This window comes from Rattus rattus, chromosome 15, assembly GCF_011064425.1.
Source record: "Rattus rattus isolate New Zealand chromosome 15, Rrattus_CSIRO_v1, whole genome shotgun sequence".
Classification (NCBI taxonomy): domain Eukaryota; kingdom Metazoa; phylum Chordata; class Mammalia; order Rodentia; family Muridae; genus Rattus; species Rattus rattus.
Genome location: NC_046168.1, coordinates 10,464,089 through 10,488,233, shown reverse-complemented (window position 1 = coordinate 10,488,233; position 24,145 = coordinate 10,464,089). Strand labels below are relative to the sequence as shown.

At 45.3% G+C, this 24,145-nt stretch overlaps 1 protein-coding gene across 1 annotated transcript in view; it reads right to left on the bottom strand.

The window, feature by feature from the left end:
• Epb41l4a (erythrocyte membrane protein band 4.1 like 4A) overlaps positions 1–24,145 on the bottom strand; it is a 205,883-nt gene that overhangs the window by 48,677 nt on the left and 133,061 nt on the right. The window contains exons 10-12 of the mRNA XM_032885655.1: positions 13,338–13,429; positions 11,796–11,873; positions 6,416–6,537 (exon numbers count right to left, since the gene is read on the bottom strand). Of these exons, the coding sequence (XP_032741546.1) occupies positions 6,416–6,537; positions 11,796–11,873; positions 13,338–13,429 (292 nt within the window). The remainder of the gene's footprint in view (positions 1–6,415; positions 6,538–11,795; positions 11,874–13,337; positions 13,430–24,145) is intronic.

The window sequence follows — 24,145 nt, the reverse complement described above, 5'->3', positions numbered from 1 at the left end:
CTTGTCCTCTCTTGCCTGCTCTCTTTGTAATGTCTGCTTGATGTGAAAACGAACCCAGTAGGACCAGCATCGAGTTCCTTCTCGTAGGAAAGCTCCCAGGCACAGAAAGGATGATTAATTATGGAAACTTGAAAAATTGTCAGGTAGGTCTCCATTACAAATGGGCAGGAAGAAGTTATGCACTTGAAGCCAATGTGTGTGTGTGTGGGGGGGGGCATTGGCAGGAGGGGAGGGGAGTGTTTACCGAGGATGACACTAAAGGGAACTGTTCTAGGGAATTGTCACACAACACTGTGAGTGCTTTGCTTTGCACTGTCAAACTTACACTCAAAGTTGTAAAGATGCTACCCTTTGTAGCACGTGTTTTCTTACCGCAATTTAAAGAAATTAGCTCGGACTAAAGCATGCTCTAAAGAAGCAGGAAGCCAATAAGGAAGATATCTAACTGTGTTCTCAGCACTCTGGAGGCTAAGGCAGAATGACCACGAGTTCACAAGCTGCCTGGAACTTTATCTCAAGAAACAAAGGGAAGAAAACTGAACAGTGTGACTCGAACTGCCTGTTCTTTGGAATTCTCTTAACACTGAATCTTCTTCAGTGACATCAAAGTCCCCAAGTTCCTTCTCCACCCCTATTCTTTATACCTGCGTGGCCTCTTCCCATCCCCCACCCTCCACTTCTGACAGTTCAGTAACGGTCATCTTATCCTTGTATGACGGCATCCATCCTAAGTATAATTCAAACACTGATGGGATGGTTTTCAGGAGGAAACTAAAGTGTACCAAGGTCCCGCTGAAGCCCAGTAAGATGTTCAACTTGCTTGAAACACCATCTCCAGGACAATAACCCAGGAGCCAGGGTAAACATCCTCACTTGACAGATGAAGAAACTGAGGCTCAAGGTAGTTATGTGCCTTTAAAATGCTGCATACTTAGTGACATAGACCTGAGGCCAAGTGCAGATTTAGATCTGGCTTCCTAGACTTACTGGATCCATGTTGCCTTGGGTGGATGATACACCAGTCCCTTGATATATACAGATTCCCCTTTCTCTGCATTACCATAAAAAATGTAATGGCCACAAGCTTTGCTGGGTTTCTCTTAATTCCCATTCAACACACTGAGTGGCTAGAGCAAGTGTCCAATAGGTGCCTTTCTGGACACGACACGTCAATAGTCCAGAGCTGCACTGCAGCAGGTAAGACCGTTCCTCACAGCATCAAAGCTTTCTCCATCTCTCCTGCTTTGGCCGGACCTACCTAATGTGCCCAACAGATGTGCCAGGCAGCCACCCACAGGTGAATCACTGGTTAGGGTCCAGATCTGTGCAGCGACTTCGCTCCCTTGTAGTTGGCTGACCAACCTACTAATAACAAAATGTTTGTGCCAAGAGTGATGGAGTTTTGAAAGAAAATGTGACTCTCCCAGGTGTTACTAAGGAAACCCATTGGGAGTACCAAGACAGGTGAAGGATCTCATGGTCATGGGTTCGGTCAACCATTTTCCCCAACTCTGCCAATCAAGGAACTCAAAGAGGTGGTCCACAAACCAAACCTGTCACTCACATAGCACACGGTTTTTCTAAATGAAATTAATTACTCACACTTTAAATTCTGAAAAATACCCATAAACATCCAGGTTTTATGCTTCCTAAAACACTAGAAGATTCATGAAAACTAGTGGGTCTATTTCCTGCTGCTATGGCCCCAGCAGTAACTGTCAGCTTGCACACCCAGCCCCAAGGATCTGACCCGGAAGTCATTTCCCCATCCTTTTGAACACGGTGTTCTCAGTGCCTTTCGCAGAGCCAAAGAGTAATAGCATAGTCTTGGCTGCTGACAGTGGGTCCCAGGGGAAGCATTTGACTTCTTAGAAATATCCCACTGAAAGGCACAGGAGCGACAGTACCATGTAGATCACAGAAAGGCAGGGCAGGGAGGCTGGAGAGATGAGTCCGTGCTTTAGAGCACGTTGCTGCCTTTGTAGAGGACGGGGTTTGGTTCCCTGTACCCACACTGCAGTTTATAATCCCTTTTGTAATCCCAGTTGCAGGGCATCCAATGCCCTCTCCTGGCCTTCATGGATGCCTAGGCATGCACAGGGTACACAAGCATATATGTAGGCAAGCTTTCATACACATAAAATATATTTTTTAAAGGGAGACCATGCCATTATTCTTCTGGCTCGGTCTGGGTCCTATCTAAATATTCTGTCCCTATTGTCTACTTACAGGAGACACTTCTGACAAGAACCCACCTGCCAAGACCTTATCAGAGATGGGGCTGTGAAAATATGCGTATTTCCTGCCTGCTACCTCCCTTCCTGATCCACAGACCGGTGCTCTATCCACGGAGGTAGCTCTGATCTGCAGGAATGCTCTGGCTGCCTGCCCTGGCACTGAACTCTTCTGGGTGGGGCAGCAGCAGGCTGTGGGGTGCAGAGTCTTGACTCTGGAATGTACTTCCTCACAGAGGTGCCAAGGCCTAAGCTTGGCAGATTCTAAACACAATGACCTTTAAGCTACCAGACATTTATTATTCCTGACTGAGAGAGAAATACAAGGTTCTCTGAACTCAGAGAGCTGGGGTGCAGGTTAAGTGGGGCGAGTCGTCTATGCAAACTGAATTGTTTCCTCTTCCGAAGGAATAAAAGAACATCTCCCAAACCAAAAGGTGCATCGTAAGCTAAAACCTCACACTGACAAGAACTGACTGTCTCCCGTCTGTCGCAATTTATTAATTACACAAAATACGGAATGGCAAGGTGAGAGTATATGCTGGTAATTCCAAAAACTGTAGTTCTAAAGCCTCGGTGAGCACATTAATAGAATTCAGTCCATGAAAAGCAGCAGTTGGTCTTATCACAGTAAAAAGAACCTCTGTCTTCTCTAACCTACAACTCCACTTCTGCCAAACTCAAGGAGAGTCTTAGAACAATGACTCTGCATTTTAAAGATTGCTAAGCTTGGTCTGGTAGAACAGTCTGAGGCCAGCCTGGACGACTTATGAGGAGCTTGAACCAATACAAAGAAAAAAATGATTATTATTGTTGTCGTTGTTGTTGTCGTTGTTGTTGTGTTTGAGTTATATGTAGGCCTGTTTGAACGTAGCCTTGGAGCTGGAGTTACAGTGGCTGTGAGTCATCTGCTACGAGTGCTCAGAACCTAACTTGGGTCCTCAGGAAGAGCAGCAAGTACTCTTAACTGCTAAGCCACTTCTCCAGTACCCCAAAATAAAAATCAGGAAGAAACCTGGGGATATAGATCAGTGGTAAAGCATGCAGACCTAGGTTCAATCCCAATACTGGGAGAAAAAAAAAGATTCTGTTTCTGCCATTTTGTCCAAGTTTTCCAATATTCTGAATAACTGTAGCAAGGTTTCTTAGTAAGGTGATACTTTTGTTCCCTTTAGCCAGTGAAAAACTGTAAGCTCCCCCTCCCAACTCTAGGGATAAAAGCCAGGGCCCTGATACACTCTACTAATGCACTGTATCCCCAGCCTGTTTTAAAAAAAAAAAAAAAGTCAAATGCGACTGTTTCATTCCTGGCCAGTGATGACTGTGTCCTAGCAACGGAGACGGGAGAGGAAGGCTGGGCTGGGTAAACCAGTGTGGGAGGGAGAGGAGCAGGCAGGCCAGCAAGATGGATTCTCTAAGTGGTTGGGATCCTGAGCCTAGGAAGCCTTATTGTAGAACCGTCTTTCCCTGTCTCTCTCGGAGCAGTTTTATGGAGACGTCCTCCTCCACAGGGCCTGCGAGGGCAGGGTTTGGACAGGAAAGCTCACAGTGATGGCTGAGCATAAGGACTGAAGAACTCTCTTCAAATGTTTGCTTCAACTTAGGGAGGCCCGTCTTTGGAATCGTACAGTCTTTCTCAGTGAAATGGGCATCATAGCAAGACACTCTACTGCACATTTAACTTGTGGGGGCTTTCGCCATCACAGAATCATCATAAAGGATCGTGTCTTCAAGACTAACAGGGAGGAGGAGACCCCAAGTCAGGCAGATTAAATTGACTTTAGAAATGGTAAATCAGGCGTCATTCCTACATCCAGGAAATCGTACAACAAACTCGCTCACTTCCTTCATGGTGTGAGCATGGAACGAAGCAGTGAACATCAAATGTCACGTCAAGTCAGGCTCGGTGGCAAATGCCTTTTAATTACGGCAGTTGAGGGGCAGAGCCAGGCAGGTTTCTATGAGCCAAAGGCCAGCCTGGTCTACACAGTGAGTTCCAGGACAACCAGAGCTATAAAAGAAAGACTCTGCCTTAGAAAGAAGGAAAAGAAGGAAGGAAAAAGAAGGAAAGAAAAGGGAAGGGGAGAAAAGGAAAAGGAAGGGAAGCAGATAGACACACAGACAGGCAGACAGGCAGGCAGGCTACACCAGCTCTTACCCAATGGCTAGAGTTGATTCTTAACAACTCATTTCAAAGAATATGGTAGAAAGACTAAAAAGAACAGGGTTCTTATCCCGAAACAGAAAGCCCCTCGTCCTTACAGCTCCTGGGACCATGCTTCCTTTGCTGTAAGAAGGAAGTCTGCTTTTATCAGTGCACTCTCTTCTTGCAGGGTTTTTATGAGGTGGAAGGAGGTGTTGTATGAGGTTGGAGAGGACCAGACAAGGCCTGGAGAGGCGCTTTGCAAGAAAATCCTGTGAGCTTTGAGCACCAAAGAGTAAAACTGACTGACTGGGTGGCTTTATTAAAGAAATCGTATATATTAGCAATGTAAAATACCTAAACAACACCACCAACACCAACATAGGAAAACCGACAAGCATTAGAGTGAATACTTAGCCCTCAGCGTTCTGTACATAAAGCTGACAAAAAGAACCAAGCCCACATCCCATGACCTATTCACACAACATTGAAAACATACAATTAAATGTGCTTAGAAAAGGGCTCCAGGAGCAGCAAAGTTATAAAGAGAAGTGAATAATTACCATGTGTTAAACATGATCCTGACTGGGGAGACAGGATGCTGACGATACGATTTAGGATTCTGAGCACCACTACTGCGGTTAAATGTCATATGCATACAGATACCCATAATCAAATATGAATGCGTATCCATGATTTCACGTACTTCTGTATTATGTTTCATGATAAAAATAAATAGTAATTTTAAAAAAGATGTTCTGGGCTGGAGAGATGGCTCAGCAGTTAAGAGCACTGACTGCTCTTCCAGAGGTCCTGAGTTCAATTCCCAGCAACCACAATGGTGGCTCACAACCATCTGTAATGGGATCTGATGCCCTCTTCTGGTGTGTCTGAAGGCAGCTACAGTGTACTCATATAAATAAAATGAACAAATCTTTAAAAAAAAAAAAGAAAGATGTTCTGGGCTCCGTGCAATTATATCAACAACGTTTTATTATATTTTTTAAAAATCTTTTATTAGAAGCTATTTTGGTTCAATCTCAGAGGCACTAAATTAGGAAATTACTCACTTAAAACTTCTCGGAAAACAAAGTTTAGTCATTAAAGAAGGCGGGGGAATCGTCCGAGGGACTAGTCCACCTGCTCGGTGGTGATCACCAGTTACTGTCCGGGTGTGGTGATCACGCATGCAATCCCAGCACCTGGACAGTGGAGACGGAAGAGCAAGAGTTCAAGGCCAGCTTTGCCCACATAGTCTAGGCAAGGCTGGGCTATATGAGACCCTGTTCCTCCAAAATACAGAAATAACAACAATAACGTTAAGTAATCATAATTACCAATTGTTTGAAATGTTCCAGAATCAAACCAACATTTCTAGTATTAGCAACAGAGAGACTAGAGAGGGAGATGTCTGGACGGCCAAAGCAGTGCAGTACAAGTGTAAGGACCTGAGTTACAAACCTCTGGCCCCAGGTAAAAGCTGGGTGTGGTAGTGGACTTGTAACCCTTTTGTTCCTACAGTAAAATGGGAGGCAGAGTCACGACGACCCCCAGAAGGTCACAGCTCTGCCAGTCTGGCACATGCAGCTATAAACAACCAAGACCCTGTCTCCAACGAGACAGAAAGCGAAGACCAACACCCAAGGTTGGCCCAACTTCCACGTGTGCACTGCCACGTGTGCACTGCCACGTGTGCACCCTCATTCACATGTCCACAATGTTAGCATATACCTGCATACATATAAACATGTGTACCACGTGTTCAAAATAAAACAGTAAAAGTAAATAAATAAAAGGATTGCATAACCCCAGTCACCACCTGAACGAGTTTCACACACCAGTATAATGAGATTATACTTTATTATTCAATTTTTCTACATAGTCTCTCTCTCAGGAACAAAGTAATAAGAAAATAACATCCCAAGATTAATAAGACTAAGGTCCAGAAACGCCAACTAATCTACCACAGGCTTCACAAACCCAGGTCTGGAACGTGTCTCTAGACGCTTGAATGTCCTGGGGTTCGGTGACTACTCACCCACGGGCTGCGTCTGTGCTACCCTCTTGGGGTAAGTCTTGCTTCGACTTCTCACCACGTTCTGGTTGGGCCGGGGAAGTTGGATGGAGAGATCTCGGCTCATTTGCAAAGCCGTCCTGCCACTTGAAAATGCGACACTTTGATTAGCACAAGCAAAACCGTGCGGCACAGAATTAAACACAGTCCAGCCAGAGGGTCTTGCAAAGAAAAAGAAAAAGAAAGCACATATTCAACAGGCCAAAGCATTTGGGGTTTTTAATTGATGTCCATTATACGACTACTGAGAAGGTGGCACTGAACTAAGGGAGGGGCTTAGAGCGTGTGAAAAGTGCCTGCCGAGGGACCAGGAGGGAGGGAGGTTTCCCAAAGGCTGGGCTCAGGTTTAGGTCGAAGAACGGGCTAAAAATAGACGTTGCTGATGGCCTTGAGATCCACAGCCAAAAACTAGACGTGTCATGGTGGGGGAACCATGCAAGGGGTGATTCTACAAGACTGCCCATGTCCACACAGCAACAATGGGACCGTATGCGGTAACAATGGGACAGTATCCTTGGCAATATTGGTGGGATTTCTCTAAGCTCTGGCACAGTTAGTCATTTATTATCTCTCTCCACTTAACGAACCATATGTCCAGATAGGAAAACAGGTCTGGAAGCCCACACAGGCCTGACTCTCCAGGGATTGTGAGAGCCTAAGTTTCCCTCCCTCTCCCTCTCTGCCTCTCTCTGCCCTCTTTCTCTCTCTCTCTCTCTCTCTCTCTCTCTCTCTCTCTCTCTCTCTCCCTCTCTCTCTCTCTCTCTCACACACACACACACACACAGTCTTATATGTTGACAGTTTGGCCTCCGACCAGTGGCCCCAAATAAGAGATGACCAGGTTGTGAGGTCGGTCCGCTCACCGTGGATTAATCCATTGGTTAGTTTATAGCCCAACAGACTGCTAGGAGGTGGGGGCGAGCAGAAGAGGGAGGAGGTGAACCGAGGTGCCTTTGGAGTGAATGTGTATGTGTGGGGCCCAGATCTATCTGCCCCCCTTCCCTTGACACCCCCTCCTCTCCAGCATGAGCTCATCTGTGCATCCCACCACACCCCCACTACCACGGTACTTCTACCAAGGACCCAAAGCAATGGACCCAGCTCTCCTTCAACTGAAATCTGTGAGACTGCAAACCGAAATAAACCTCCCCTCTGGCTTAGAGGCTTCTGTGTGCACAGGCTTTCTGCCTGAAAACCTTGAAGGATTCCATAGGGAGACAAGACATTATTATTGGAACATGAAGTTAAGACCACCTACTCCAGACTTGCCCTACTGTCAGAGAGGCTTCGACAATGGATCCCTCACTGCACAGAGGAAAACCCATTTGTCATAAAAATATAACTAAATATGCAGACCACTGGGGCATTTGATAATGAGATTATACTTTATTATTCAATTTTTCTACATAGTCTCTCTCTCAGGAACAAAGTAATAAGAAAATAACGTCCCAAGATTAATAAGACTAAGGTCCAGAAACGCCAACTAATCTACCACAGGCTTCACAAACCCAGGTCTGGAACGTGTCTCAGGCTCCCCGTCGGGTCAGTACAGCTCAGTCTGCAGACATGGAGGAACAGAACACTCAGCCATTTAATCTGAAACTCCAAGCCCTGAGGAAAACTCAGAGCTGTCTTTCCCTAGCTGTTTGGTCTTTGAAGGTTTGTTTGTTTGTTTGTTTGTTTGTTTGTTTGTTTGTTTAATCTCCACAGCCCCCTTTCTGTCATCTACACTACGCTGCACCTCTTCCAACAGTGCTTCTCTGTGGGTTTAGCGATGGGTGTACCCTATGAGGTACCCCACCTCCATGCTGCCCCACACCCTGGCACTGCATCTTCTCTGCTCTGGCCGGCAAAGCCACACTTCCTCCAGCATCCAAGTGACCGAGGCAAGCGGGGAAAGTTACGTGGCCTTCAGACACCAGATTTGCCGCTTGCGGGTCCTTAGCCTAATTACGTTCCCAGGGGAGAGCTCTGATGTCTGTTCTGTAATTGAGATTCCCCTTTGGTGGGCCGCTGTTCAGATCAACAGGCAGTGCCTGGGAAGGCACCTGACACCAAGGAGAGACCCTGCGAACATCGTGAAGTCCGAGAGCTCCTGCGCTTCAATCCCACAGACAGGACTCTGCTCCTCAGCCCCCTATGAAGCTCCTGCAACCCAGCCTTTCAAGGAGCTTAGCGAGAGCTGAGGGGAAAGGCTGATGTTCAAGGGACTCCAAAACGGAGATATCAATGTGTAACAAAATACTTAGTTAGTCAAAGACTTCATCAGTCTGCATTTCACATTACTGGTTCCTCAAAACAAAACCAAGAGAACCAAAGCATCAGACTTCAGCCCAGCCTTCTTCCCAGTTTAACTTGGAAACCTGATTGTCCCACCTCACCTAATGACGCCTGGCTTTCCCTTCTTGAGTAACTATCCCACCTCACCTAACGACGCCGGGCTTTCCCTTCTTGAGTAACTGTCCCAAAGATGCAAGAATCACCACAGCCCCAAGACAGAAGAAAGACTGGGACCTGAACAAGTCTCCCCCACTTACACACACAGTGCGAGAGCTCCTATAACCCCCCCCCACACACACACAGCATACACATACCACACACATGCATCACATACACACACCACACACACACACACACAGCCTACACATACCACACACACAGATCATATATACACACCACACACACAGATCATATATACACACCACACACACACACACACAGATCATATACACACACCACACACGCACCACACACATGCACACACACACACACACACTACACATACCACACACAACATATATACACACACCACACATACACACCACACACAAAGCATACACACATACACAGCACACACCACACACATACATAGCACACACACATAGCATACACACATAGCACACACACATAGACACAGCATACACATACACAGCACATACACACACCACACACACACATACACACGGCATACACATGGCATACACACAGACAGCACACACATACACACCCACACACATACACATGGCATACACACACACAGCACACACACACACAGCACATACACACACCACACACACACATACCACACACATCACACACACACACATACACACACCACACACACACACACACAAACACACACAACACATACACACACACAAACACACACAACACACAAACACAACAACACCACACACACACACACACCCCACACACACACACACACACATAGCAAACACACACAGTGCACACATACATACACACAGCATACACACACAGCACACACACACACACACAAACACCACACACACACACACACACACACACACACACACACACACACACACACACACACACACTGCAGCCCCTGGGCCATGGCTCTTTTGCCCCCCTCTCAGAGCCTGCGAGAGGTGACTACTGTACTCCACAACCATTTCAGGTTCTCTCCAGATCACTTTAACAAAGAGGCAGGCACATGATACTGGTTAAAAGGATGTTAGTTTGCCAACTCTTGCACTAAACAGCCTACATGAGTGACCACCCAGCAATCCGAGACCTGTCCTGCCTGACGGACGGCCGACAGATGAAACGCCTCTGTCCCACGGGTGGCACGGAAGTGAGTGTCTCTTCCACACAGATGAATAGATTTGAGTCTCACTAAGATTTAACAGGCAGCTGACATTAGCCACGAAATCAGAGCACATTTAGCCCAATTCTGCAAAGGTTACCTTTAATTGCTTTCTTGAAAAAATTATATTTAATATGCAAAATCCAATAAAAATAATTTCCAATAGTGATTCCCAGTAGCCATAATATTTGCATTTCAATAAACTTTAGAAAGCAGGCATGGCTATATTTGCAGAAGCCAGCTACCTACAGTGTACGTTAAACAGCGTGATTATAATTTTAATCATCTAAACACTAATAAGACAGATGCCTTCACATTAGCTGCAGTCTGTTGACAAGGAGACAGATTTAAGTGTGTTCTCTCTAGCAGTGCCAATACCATGATTGGAAAAACAGCATAAATACTAGCTACTACCCACTCTTCTCAGAATAAAAGTAAGTACCACCTTCTTAAATATCTCAAAATTATATTCTTGTCTAAGGAGGAGCTCTGAAAAACTAAAGGCTAAATATTTACACATCAACAAAAACCTTCATACGAAAATCAGAAGTACCTCGAATAAATAATACTTTTTTTAGTCATCAAGAGAGTAAATGCCCTACCGGATGCCATGTTCACAGGAAGTACTGGATATCTACTGTTGATCATTCTTCCTGGTTGTTTCGTGTCTCAGATTTGACACTTCAGATGGGTCATTAGAAGAGAATTAAGGTCTGGCACGCTGCAGTCTTGTAAACCCAACTTCCCTTTTACATCTCCCATGCAAGCGCTTCACTCACTGATGTCCCTCATCTGCAGATGGAGTAGCCTCTCATCCCCTGGTGGCATTTCTGCAACCTGCTTGGCTTCACCAGGCCTGGGGGGCTGCTTTTCTGCCTAAGTAATACTTCATCTCTGATGGCCGAGTGGTTCGAGCTGAGTCTTTCTATATCGGGAGCCCTGAGGCCTTCCTCACACACCACAGCTCTCCACTGAACAGAAGGAACTCAAACAAAACGAACGCTTTTTCAAACTACAGAGCTCACTATCTAGCTGCATGGTGGTCAGAGTTTTCTCTCCACAGGTGGAGCCTGTCTCACAATCGGAAAGCACAGGCCATGGGGTCGTGGATCCAGCTTCCTAGCCAGGTTACTATGAAAAGTCCCTTAGCTTCCCTGACTCTCCATTTCCTCAGTGAAGGTAATAGCACAGAAGACAGTGATGACTGACTGAGGCAATATTAAGTAGGAAACAATATGGTGTAACATTCAACAAGGTTAATGCGTAATGAACAGTGCTACAAGCAGGTTTTATACATATGTAAGTTCTGTATGAAAAAGGCAAATACATGTTTTGATGTAGGATATAAATACTATACGGTGCTCAATATGGGATCAACTGAATGTTCTAACATCACAACCGGTCAGTTAGAATCCAGAATATCTGATTTGTTTTATAATCACGGAATATAATTGGAAACAATTGATAATTAAAGCAAAATGAAATCCCGAATTTATAAAGTCTGCTATGCTCTGAAAGCCCATAACTTTACATAGCTAATGGAGATGTTAAATACATTTAAAACTGAAAGGTCATTTCTCTCAGGAAATATTTATTTATACAGCATGTTGGCACTGCTGGAGGGGAGACTCACGTATTTCATTATGCCTGTATGTAGGTAACTGAATTAAAAACCTGTTTACATACACAAACCCCAAGGGCGGAAATGTCATTTACCTGTATCGGTGTTTATAACTTATGGACCCAAACTTGCTGAGTTTTCTTGACAGTGAATTTGACTCTGTTTCCGGCATCCTAGTTAATTTAAAAAAACAAAAAAACAAAAAAACAAAAAAAACAAAAAAACAAAGGCCTGTGAATGCGAATACTTATATAATATTTGAACACAGAGCTATACAGGAAACTATTTACTAGATAGTCAAATATTTTCCTTATTCTACATACTAGGAAGAAGAAAATCAGTTATTATTTTAAAGTTTATGTTTAATTATGCGTGTGTGTGTGTGTGCACGTGCATGTGCCTGCATGTATGTGCATGTGAGTGCAGTTGCCCATGGAGGCCAGAGAAGGGCATCAAATACCCTGGATCTGGAGCTGAAGCCAGTTGTAAGCTGCCTCACCTGAGTTCTGGAAATGCTCTATAAGACAGCAAGCTCCCTGAACTACAGCCGTGTGTCCAGGTCAAGAACTGCAACCAGTTACTTTAAGGTAAGTTTGAAACCCAGCTCACTTTGGAATATCAGGCGCGTGACTATCAGACACCCAGACTTGGTCTCCAGGAAAGGTTGCTGGCAGTTCCCCATGTTCTGTCTTACACTGTCTTGAGGATTCTGCCATTCTAACGTACTCGTGTGAAGGCTGAATGGCAGCTAATCACATTAGATGCTCTGGTTCACTCTTTTTGTACAAAATATTCCAGCATTTTCCATGTCAGGGCACTCTGAACAGACACCGGCATGGAGAGATCCTGGGCCACTGAATGTGGGGAAATCTTAGGCTCCTGGGTCACTTCTCTCCCCTAACATACAAACTATACAAAGGACAAACTGTACAAAGGACAAGTGATGTAGCCCGCTGGCCTAGAACTCACTAAGCAGATCAGGCTGACCTGGAGCTCAGAGATCTTTCCTCTGCCTCCCTTGCTGGGATAAAAGGCATGTGCCTGGAGGATTGGCGGTCATTTTGTGATATTCCCAATACATAGGAAACTGTCCTGTCCCACATAGAGAGAATATGGGCATACGAGGAAGAAGCCAATCTTGAGTCAATAAACAATGTCTTATCAGCTGATGTTGCTTTGTTTTGATTTAAACTTTACAACACGAGGCCATGAAACAATAATATTAAAAAAAAACTGTAATAATGTGGAAAGTAAACTTACAGAGCTGCGTGTGGAGGTACACACCTGCAGAGGCAGGAGGATTACCCGTCTGCACTGAGATACCTCAAAGGCATTCACAGCAGAGCCCCAGATTTCCATCCATGTCATACAGACGCTAGGTAATTCTGTAGTTTTTACATAAAGTTTCTAAAAATCATCCCTGACTCTTTCTCACGGTGTGAGCAAAGATCTATCCTATGTACACACACGGATGCACCCACAATGTGTGCACAGGCGTGCATGAACACCATCAGGAGACCGAGGGGCTGTGTACATTAAGGAAGTATTTCTACATTCACAGAACAGGATACTTGCCATGAAGACCAAACACCACCTTCGTTTCCCCTAACAGAGAACAAAATGTCCCATTAACGTACCTGAAAAATGTGTGGTGCTCCACACTGCATTTCCAGAGGTGTTTGCAAGCAGTTTTGCTCCGAGCTTCAAAAAAGAACGAGGTCTCATTACACTGCAAGAGACAGGCAGAGGTCACCAATTACTGGTGGGGACACTTCGGATGGCAGCCCTCCCTTAGGGAACAGAAACTCAGGTAACAGAGATCGGCACCGAAAGATGGCTGTTTCGGGAAGGTTAATTAAAAATTACTTTCCGTGCTAGGCAGTGATGGCACAGGCAGATCTCTGTGAGTTCGAGGCCAGCCTGGCATACAGAGTAAGTTCCAGGATAGACAAGGCCACACCGTAAAACCCTAAAAACAACAACAAAAACACTTCCCATTGACTGCAATTATGAAGCGTAACTTCTATTTAAATCTCAAGGCAGTTACCTTTCTAATCTCCTCTGCATCATTTCCTGACTAGAAATAATCCAAGCAATGACACAGGAACCCTACGGAACTGCCTGTCATACACAGGAACCCTACGAAACTGCCCATCACAAGCAGCCCCTGTGCACACAAAAACCTTGTGGAATTCAGCTCCTAATAAAGCGGGGAGATGTCTACACATACAGTGTGAAGCCTATGGCTTTCAGAGAGGGAGAAGTCACACTTAAACTCTGTCAGGAGAGTCTCAGGGAGAACCAGTGAGAGGGGCGGCCTCCAGCACACTAAACTATCAGGTGGATAAAATTAAATTATGATAGACTCAGCGTGTCAGGTATACAAAAAAATCTTTAGGGGCTGGGGATTTAGCTCAGCGGTAGAGCGCTTACCTAGGAAGCGCAAGGCCCTGGGTTCGGTCCCCAGCTCCGAAAAAAAGAACCAAAAAAAAAAAAAAAATCTTTAACTGCCATTTTAATCTTGTGGTTATTCGATATGTAAGAAACTAAAAACACATTAAAGGTCACTCTATTTTGTGTGCGTACGAAATGCTATTTTAAATGGCTAGACAGAAAATAAAGCAAAACCAGAATGAGCACCATAAGCCCTATGAAGTTATACATTGATAATTTAGCTTCACATTCAAGAGTCAAAGATCAGTCTCGAACACAGAGACCCTTGTGGAATGGGTTTCCTATGGACTCATAAACACAGTACCGGCCGTGCACAGGAGTAACTGGAATATCCGCCCACCATTTTAACAAGCAATCTGACATTGTATACGTACAGGAAGTCCTCCCAAGCCCAACTGGAATGACTCTGCCAACTCAGGAATGTATTTGTAAAATACATTGGGACATGGCAGAACTATGCCACCGTTCAGCAAAGCTACCTCCACATTAAAACCTTATGACGTAAAGGAAGGACTTTGGGGAGTCTCAGGCGCTCTGTTTGGGTGTTACCAATAGTAAGCAGCAAACCGGGGAACTGGAGAAAATGGGCAGTAGGGTCAGGACAAGGTCTTAGGTTAAAATGCTCACAGAATGCCGTGCAAGCCAGGAAGTACAAAGGTGCCCCACTCAAAAGTGGGGCCACAGCCTCTCACACAGCACTGTCCCCTGAGAACACATAGATGGCCAGAACAGAGAAGGGGAGCCAGGAGACAGGGTGTCAGAGAGGCTGGGGAGAGACACAGGAAGGTCAAGTGGGTTTCAAAGACGGTTACTGCTTTCCACGGGAGACTATCTGGTAACCTTTGTGTAAGACGTAGGGTCTTAAAGTTAGAGATGAGAAAGAAATTCGGTGAATTTAGGACATCTTTTTCCTCAACAGCAGAAGAAAAGCAGAGACTGCAGCAGGTAAGAAAGCGCAGGCTCCCGTGAAGAGATGGTAGGGCTTACAGAGCAGGCTCTCTTCACTTCTCTTTTCAAGTTCGTGCACGCGCACACACACACACACACACACACACACACACACACACACACACACACACACACACACGCACTCACTCTGCACGGGGAACGCAAGGTGGATAGATTCACGATTAACAATCCAATCCCGGGGTTGGGGATTTGGCTCAGTGGTAGAGCGCTTGCCTAGCAAGCGCAAGGCCCTGGGTTCGGTCCCCAGCTCTGAAAAAAACAAAAACAAAAACAAAAAACAAAAACAAAAAAAAACAATTCAATCCCTCCCTGCGCCATGGTCCCGAGTACCCCATCTCCAGATCCTGCCACCACTACAGTATCCCAGTCCGTCATCCATTGATGAGTTTGCCTGTGATGAAATCTCCAGGGGTAAGTCACTAAGGAAAGGGGAAAGCAGGACAGGCTGCCACACACCACACACAGGCACAAGCCATCTCCCTGTGCGTCTCAATGGCAGGAGCATCAGGCATGGCGGCGAACACGGTCTCACCACCTGCTGGAAACAGAACTGGAGACCAAGTCTCTAACACACACTTCAGCAAAAGCATTCATCGTGTACCCAGGTCAAAGTTTCAGAAACTTTAATCACACGGAACCCAAATTTCCAAAGGTACTCAGTCTTGGAAATAAATTAGATTCCCTCCTAATCTTTTTTTTTTCTTCTTTTTTTTCGGAGCTGGGGACTGAACCCAGGGCCTTGCGCTTGCTAGGCAAGTGCTCTACCACTGAGCTAAATCCCCAGCCCCTGATTCCCTCCTAATCTTAAACTTTCCTCCGATTGCTTTCACTTTATCCTTCCCGTGCCTGTGTTATTTTGCTTTTCTTATTGAAAGATGTCAAGGGATGTGTAAATTCTTAACATACATTTCAATCTATCATCACTCGTGCAGTGATAAAAGGTACTTCAAATGCAACTGGAATTTGGGTTCTCTCGTTTCTTGGGCATACACACATACTAGAGGATCTGGGGTGCCTCCCTCGGCCCCCTAATTACCTCTGCCACGAACAGATGCAAGTATGAACTCATTCCCCGCTTACAGAAGGCTTCCAGCAAGCTGCCTGCTTTCTTCTGCACTACTGATGGAATGACTCAAATACCACAGGAAGATTAATGTTACTGAAACCAGAGCTGGGTATGCGGAGTAAATTCAGAGTCCTTCAGTCATGAACGGCTGGCACGAAGGAGCCAACAAGGCATTTCTGGACCATTTCGGGACAGACATGGCCACTCACACATTTCCACTCAGAAGCTTGACTGAAGAAAGCCTGTGTGAGTACAGCTAATGCACCCTCCCTCCCCCAGCATCCCGAGCGTGCTGAGTCACCCGAACGGCTCGAGCACTTCAGCCGTTCATGCTGCCACAAGCAGAGCTGTGGTCTGGGTCTGTTCCTCTCAGTTGGTAAATTAGCCAAGCTTAAGTCCCTTGCAGCTAAGATAGAGTGTGGGTGCCTCTGTCCTTGGGGTCTCTGAGGAGCATCAAGTTGAGGCACATCTTTGATTGCATTATCGGGGCGAACTGAGCACCTGTGTTATTAGAGCCACAAATTCCCAACCAAGCACCTTTCACTTTCTAGGTGTTTCTGCTCTTTGTTGCTGGATGTCTCTCTTGGTGAGCTTCAGGATGGGTGTGTAAGTATGTGTGCGCATGTGGACACATGTGCATGAGTGTGTCCAAGCATGTGTGTGTGTACACGTGTGCGTGAGTATGTGTGTGTGCATGTATGCATGAGTGCATGCAAGTACAAGCATGTGTGTCTGTCTGTCTGTCTGTCTCTGTGTGTGTGTGTCTGTCTGTCTCTCTCTCTCTCTCTCTGTGTGTGTGTGTGTGTGTGTGTGTGTGTGTGTGTGTGTGTGTGTGTGTGTATCACACAGCTACTCTGCTGGCTTCTGCTCTGTGTGTTGTCACTGCTGACAGGATCACTACTGAAGTGGTTCACATTGAAAAGGCACAGCCACTTGGGCGTCCACTCCATCTTCAGTGTCTCTCAAGCCTGTGCTTCTTGACACAAGAGTCTTTGTCACAAAGTCAACCATCTTCTCTTTGTTTCTGTGGAGATGCAGCCACAGGTGCGTGTCCTGTCATTCCTCAGCCCCCAGGAGTTATGGGAACAAGCACATTCTTATTAAACAATTCCCACATCCAAGGTCACTGGAAGCCACTCAAGCACACGGGCTCAGTAAGATCACTCAGGGTAAACTGTCAATGACCTGACTCCAATCCTGGGACTCACATGATGGAAAGGGAAAACGAACTTGCACAGGTTTTCCTCTGATCTCCATGTGTGCTCTTACACACATGTGCTCCCACACATACACAAGCACTCGCATACAGAAATCCATGTTAAATAAATGCAATTTTAAAAGGATAGACGCACAGGCCACTGGAGAGCAAGAGATGAGCATTTCTAAGGATGGTAAGCCATAGTTGTGAAAATGCCTGAAGACTATGGCAAAGAGGCTTCCTACCAAGGCCTCACCAAGGAGCAGGAGAGGCTCAAGAGAAACATTAAGTTTGAAATACTATACATATTTTTGCACTAATCTAAAAACAAGATTTATATAAGTATTTTTACTTTAAATTTTTTATTTAATGTATGCGTATTCTGCTGCATGTACGCCTGCAGGTCAGAAGGCGGCACCAGATCTCCATATAAATGGTTGTAACACACCACGTGGTTGCTGGGATTTGAACTCAGGTCCTCTGGAAGAGCATCCAGTGCTCCTAACCACTGAGCCATCTCTCCAGCCCGGTCTATTGTACTTTTAAACTTGCTTCAGGCATGATGGGAGAAACAAACGGGATAAAAAGCTCGTTAAGCAACAAGCAAGGTAACTTCCTTCTCGACTCTGATAGAACAAAGGCAAGCAGTGATGTTGCGAACGGTAGATGTTCTTTGGTTGGAAACTCAAACCAGACACACAGACTTTTAAGTATGGGAGGAAAGTTCATCCTTTCAAACGGCTGAGACCGAACGGCTGCTGTTTTAAAACACTGGACTGTGCCGGCGTGCAGGAGACACAGGCGTGATGTTTGCTCTAATGATTTTCATCGTCCTTCAATGCTCGCCAAGTCCAAACCTGATTTTTTTTAAAATGCCACTTTTGTTATTCCTTGAAAAGGGGAGGCAGAGAGAAATGTTGAAGTCCTGGGTGCATCTCACCTGTTCTTTCAAGCCAAGCTGTGTCTTTGTGTACCATACTGCCCTCAAAGGATAAGGCCCAACAGGAGTGCATTAGGCCATAGGCATAAGTATGGGGCATGCTGGGTAATCACTCGCAGCTTAATGTGCACTGTCAATGTCCACTAGACAAGGAACTAGGAGGTTTGCCTAATTATTTTGGACAAAGATCTGTGTCTTAAGAAAGGGTACTTTAAGTACTCCCGTTTGAAAGGATAGAAAACACAAACACTTCTCAGCGTATGTGCATCATCTACAGTGTGCACATGTGCTCACATTAATTATAAATACCTTTGAAATATATGCAGCATAGCTGTTGGCTCGGGGGTTTGTTGGTGGTGGCAGTTGGTTTTTGAAACAGGGTTAAACTCTGCGACCCTGGTTGACCTCTGCAGCCAAAGCACTAAAGCATGGGCCGTGGAGCTGGCTGAGTGGGTAACGTGCTGGGAGCTGGTATTAGGAAACACTCTAATGACACTATTGCGTTTGTTGAAGTGAAGGCATAGACATCAGGTAAGATGCAGTGAGTTTTTAATGGGTTAACTCCATTTATTTACATTTAATGGTAGTTGATAGTCTTCACTCTAAAAATGTTGCTCCTTTTTGGGAAAAAGTGGTTTAATCTATTCTGATTATGGAGAAAGTCAACAAAACAAGTAACGAATAAAGCAGAGGAGGAAAGAACCATGGGCTGAAAGATACAGGCTTCCCTCCAGCAGGAGCACAAGCTAGCCAGAGGCAAGGGTGGCAGACACAGGGTGATATCACAGAAGGCCACAGGGGCCACAACACGGCTCAGGTGAGAAGCACAGACAGGGCTTCTCACACCAGCCTTGGACTAGGTCGTTTCAGTCTCCTAAGGTGTCTACAGGTAGACGCTACCATCCCCCACTCTACCTCCACCATCCCCACCCTGTCCCCTACTACAGGCATGGGACATGGGTGAAACCGTAACAACAAACTGTCGAACGTTAGCCAATGGTAGCCATGAACTTAGGCCACACGACCTAAGCACGAGCCTAGAAATCCATCATTAATTATAAGAGACTGGAACAAAAATGTTACAAGCATCGGGGCCCAAATATTGCTAAGACGGCCACACTTGATCATCTATATTCCAGGTCTCTTCAGACACCTCATACTGTGTGTAGAAATGAACGACTGTGAGGGTCTGGAGTCGGGGAGGAATATATAGAAATGTCAAGCAAAAAGCCTGCATGTGTGCTTACTGTTTGACTGAACAACTTACTCCAAAGACCTGATGCCACACGGCCACTCCACACACACTGATGGACAGTTACTCATCAAAGGGACATAAAATATTAAAAAGAAAATACCTGACACTCACGAACAAGCAATGGGGTAACCACACCATGGGACCACACCCACTGATGCTTATGAGAGCAAGCAGAAGGCGAGGCTCGGGTGTAGACACAAGGCCTGGGTTCCAGCCCAGCATCCGGGAAGAAATGGTTAAATATAAAACTAGAAAGTTCCTGATGGACGGACACAGAGTTATGCCGAGGTTTGGCCTGGTGCTATGTATTGTGATGTCAAGTGCAGGCCCCCAAGACCTGGTTGACCCAAGTGTGGTAGTGTGACCTTGTCCCAAGTCATTTCTGATTAGTAAATAAAGATACTGACAGCCAATAGCTGGGCAGGAGAGACATAGGTGGGGTTTAAGGTTCCCAGGCCAGTTCCAGGTCAGAGAAGACCCACGAGAGGTGAAGAAGAAGGTGGAGAGAGGAGAAGGTGTCATGGAGTAAGAATCTTAAAATAACAGCCACGTGGCTCGGCTAATTGGAGTTAAGAGCAGCCCAGACAAAACATGGCAAATTATCTAATGGGGTTACTGGCTGGGAAATAGACATAATAGCACAGAACCCGCCCAGCTCTTGTGCAGAATAAGGACATTGTAAATATAAAGGTCGTGTGTGTCTTTTCTCTGGGAACTAAATGATCAAAGGCGGGGTAGAAGCCCAGGATTGATATTGAATATTTCAACAACAGAGTTATTTCTGGAACAAAAATAAGGAGAAAAGTACAAATACCTTTACACTGTGCAACCTTCAGGTTAAGAAAGAATGACGTGCAGACACACACACACACACACACACACACACACACCTTTTCCTTACAAAAAAAAAACTATCTAGGAAGCAGTAAAATTCAGTAGCTTTAAGAAAAGGCGAGAAAGCCCAGAGAGTATGGGAGTTCAGGATGCTGCTCTGAGCGTATCTTTATGCACAGTTTCAACCTTGAGAAGGTTAATCTTCTACATATTTAAACCCTAGACTTAAACAAGCAAGAATGTGAGGCAGAAGGAACCGTAACTGGAAATAAATAAACCTAATTAGATTGTGAGGGTATATACAACCACAGCGATGAAGCAGGAAGAAAGGAATGAGGGACGGAGGGCGGGCCAAGTAAACTGTGAACCGAGACAGTTTAGGTCCTCACATGTGGGTGAAAAGACTGCAAATTCAGTGTTCTGACCAACGCAACTCTAACACTATTTGATGCGTAATTTAGGGCTAAGCAAATGACTACATGCACAGATACCGGAAGGGGAGGTCCTCGAGGTCAAAGGGCTTAAAATGTGAGATGAGTAGGAAAGAAAGTGATGCAAGCTCGTCACTTCTAAACTGTACCCAAGTACGCCTCACACTTAAATACACATGTACATATGTATACACTCCTAGTTCATGTATGTGTATCTGGGGCAGTGTTTGCATAGATGCATGCAAAGATTCTGGCCACCGAAAAGCTCAGGCAGCAGAAAGGTCACCAAAGAGTAACAGTCACCCATTTCTCCAAGATCTGAATCATTTCCCACTGGAAGGAACCAAAGATCTTCAAGATGTGGTTGAACCAAAACTGGGGCCAAAATAGACACAAGATGCATAAATATCATGGTGCTCTCTAAAGGAAAGATAATAATAATAATAATGAGGACAGAGGTCAAGCTTGGGGAAAAGCTTACTAATCAAACCTAGGAATTCTTGGGCATCCAAACCTCCAGGTGCAGGAATGTAGCATGAGTCACTGAGGGGAAAAAGATTAGTAAGGCCATGTCAAAAACTGTTGTATAATGAAAGAGAGAGAGGGTAGAGCTCTTCATACAGTGGCCTGCTGAGGTCTGAAACTCAAGATGGAGGACGTGGGTGAATCCAAAACCCAGCATTCTCCAGCCTTACCGTGAAAGACCGGCTAAGATAAAAATGTTGGGTGAATGTTGACTACAGGAGAATTCTGACAGGCAGAGAAGTGCTTGCCGTGACTTACCATGTCTCCCCACGGAAAACTTACCTCCTAGCTTGGGGGGCGGGGTTACCCACAACAGGAACTATACATTGGAGAAATTAGGTGACATCATAGCCCACAGATCAAATGCAACAGGCAAGAAGGGCCAGCAGATGGCCACTATGCGTCTCCAGATGTGAAACGCCGAGACAGACACGACCTCGCCAGTGTGACTATGGAGCTGGGAATGCGAAACATACGCTCACCACAAATCAGCAGAGAAGCATGAGAGGACTCTGCCTGGTGACAGGACGGGAGGAGGGTGTTTAAAACGTCCATGCCATAAAAGAAAGAAATGCTAGGCAAACATCCCAGACCGAAGGGAGCTGACAAAGTCTGTAACAAGGGGGAGGCATGGAGCATGGAGGACGACATTATCGGGTCAAGCAACAAAATGAGAGGATCCACAGTAACTGTGCAGTAGTGATGTACATTCATTATGTGGAAGAACCCCATGTATGTAAGCCAACCTCCTGGGTTGGCCAGCAGTGACCAGCCCTGGCTACCATCACTTTCTGCAAATGCTCCCTAAAGCTCTCCCAAGCTCTGCCAGTTGGCTTAATTACTCCTGATTGGGCTGCCAGGAGCCTTTTGGTCTTACATCCTATGACACTAAGCTTAGCCGAGCTAAGTATCACAGTGTATGAAGGACTTCTCGTGTCGCTCACTCTCTCTTTCTCATAGCCCACAAATACACCTCCTATCTGTCAGGTTACAGGCTAGGTGTTTGGAATCGTACCCTCTCATTGTTGCCAGAGCTGAGAAAACTGATTCTAACTCCTTTCCCAACTTCTATCAAAACTAGCATCCTGGGATATGCGAATGATTCTCAAGTTCTTATATTATGTTGATTCTGGTCCTGAACTCTAAACTCACACAGTCTAGTCTTTATTCAATATCTCTGCCGAGATGCCTGGAAAAAACCTCAAACTCAAGCCATGCACAGGAGGGCTCCTGGGCCTCCTCCCACACAGGTACACACAGCCTTGTCCTTCCTACTGAGGAGGGCTCTGGCTCTCCTGCCTCTCAAGGCAAAGGCTCTTAAGTACCCAGGATTCTTCTGTCTGTCTCCCCACATCCAAAATACCCTGGTGGTTAAGTGCAGAGTTAGAGCTCCTCAGTACTTCGGCTGGGCAAAACACTGTCATCTCCCGCCTTCAGGGATGGACAGGCGATGGATGGTTAGAGACAGAAGTACTCCGAGACCCACAGAGGGCTTACATTCCCAGACCAGTTAACACTTGCAGACATTCTGACCAATGTGGTCAAACAGGAAACAGAAATAACAGAAGCACATTAGCCACTTCATATATATATATATATATATATATATATATATATATATATGTAATTGTTGATCTATACAATTCATGAGAATTATATTCAGAATTCACGGCTGTTGGGTGTGGGGCTCATGTCTACAATCCCAGCACTCAGAAGCTCAAGTGGGAGTGCTAGAAGGAGTCTGAGTCCAACTGGGCTACAAATTGAGAAGCTGCCTAAAAAAAGAAAGAAAGAAAGAAAGAAAGAAAGAAAGAAAGAAAGAAAGAAAGAAAGAAAAAAGAAAGAAAGAAAAGAAAGAAAAAAGAAAGAAAGAGAAGAGAGAGAGAAGGGAGAGAGAAAGAGGAGGAAAGGAAGGAAGGAAGCTCAGGTCTGATCATCCGGGTCATGCACAGCTCCTGCAACCCCAGTGCTGGAGAAACCCAGTGCTGTCATGTGTGCTCACATGTACACGGACCCACACATAGCCGCTCCCAAACACATAATTAAAAATAAAACACACAAAGCAAAAGCAGTCAGAAAGTGTAATGGAAAGAAAGTGCACATTTGCACTAAGAAACAGTAAACCAAGCAGGCACATATATATGAATATCAGAAGAAGGGACATGTGTATGACATAATACCGAGTACAAACGCTCACACGCACTGAGCACAGTGCTTTGCCTACAGTTTCAGCACTCCGGAGGCAGAGGCGAGAAGACTCGTAATTCCAAGGCCAGACTGGGCCGCAGAACACAGAAGGACGTACGCCATCATGCCGAGGATCATGTGTGCATATGCACATATAAACACATACCACATTCACACTAATGGAGCAGGAATATTTATAAGCAATCATACCAAAATATTAAAAATCATCTCCTCTAATTTTTAGGATAATAGAAAATACTTTCTCCTCCATGCTGTATTTTCTGTATCTTCTCCCATTCTTATGCAAAACCTTTACTCAGAGTTTGCATTTTCTGTGAGGTGCGGTTTAAACCGCAGGGCACTTTGAAGTGTATACAATGCCCGAAAGCCTCTGAACTTGGCCTCAAAGCACTAAGCTCTCAGAGTTAAGCCTCTAACCAGACCAGCCGACCAGAAAACCAGCAGACTAAGCGTTTCAGCCATTTTTCAAGCTGAATGAGATTACTGTTCCAGGTGATGGGTTTTAACGGGCTTTTTAATTCAATCTGTGATTACAGCTAGGCCCCCATAATAATCAACTTAATTC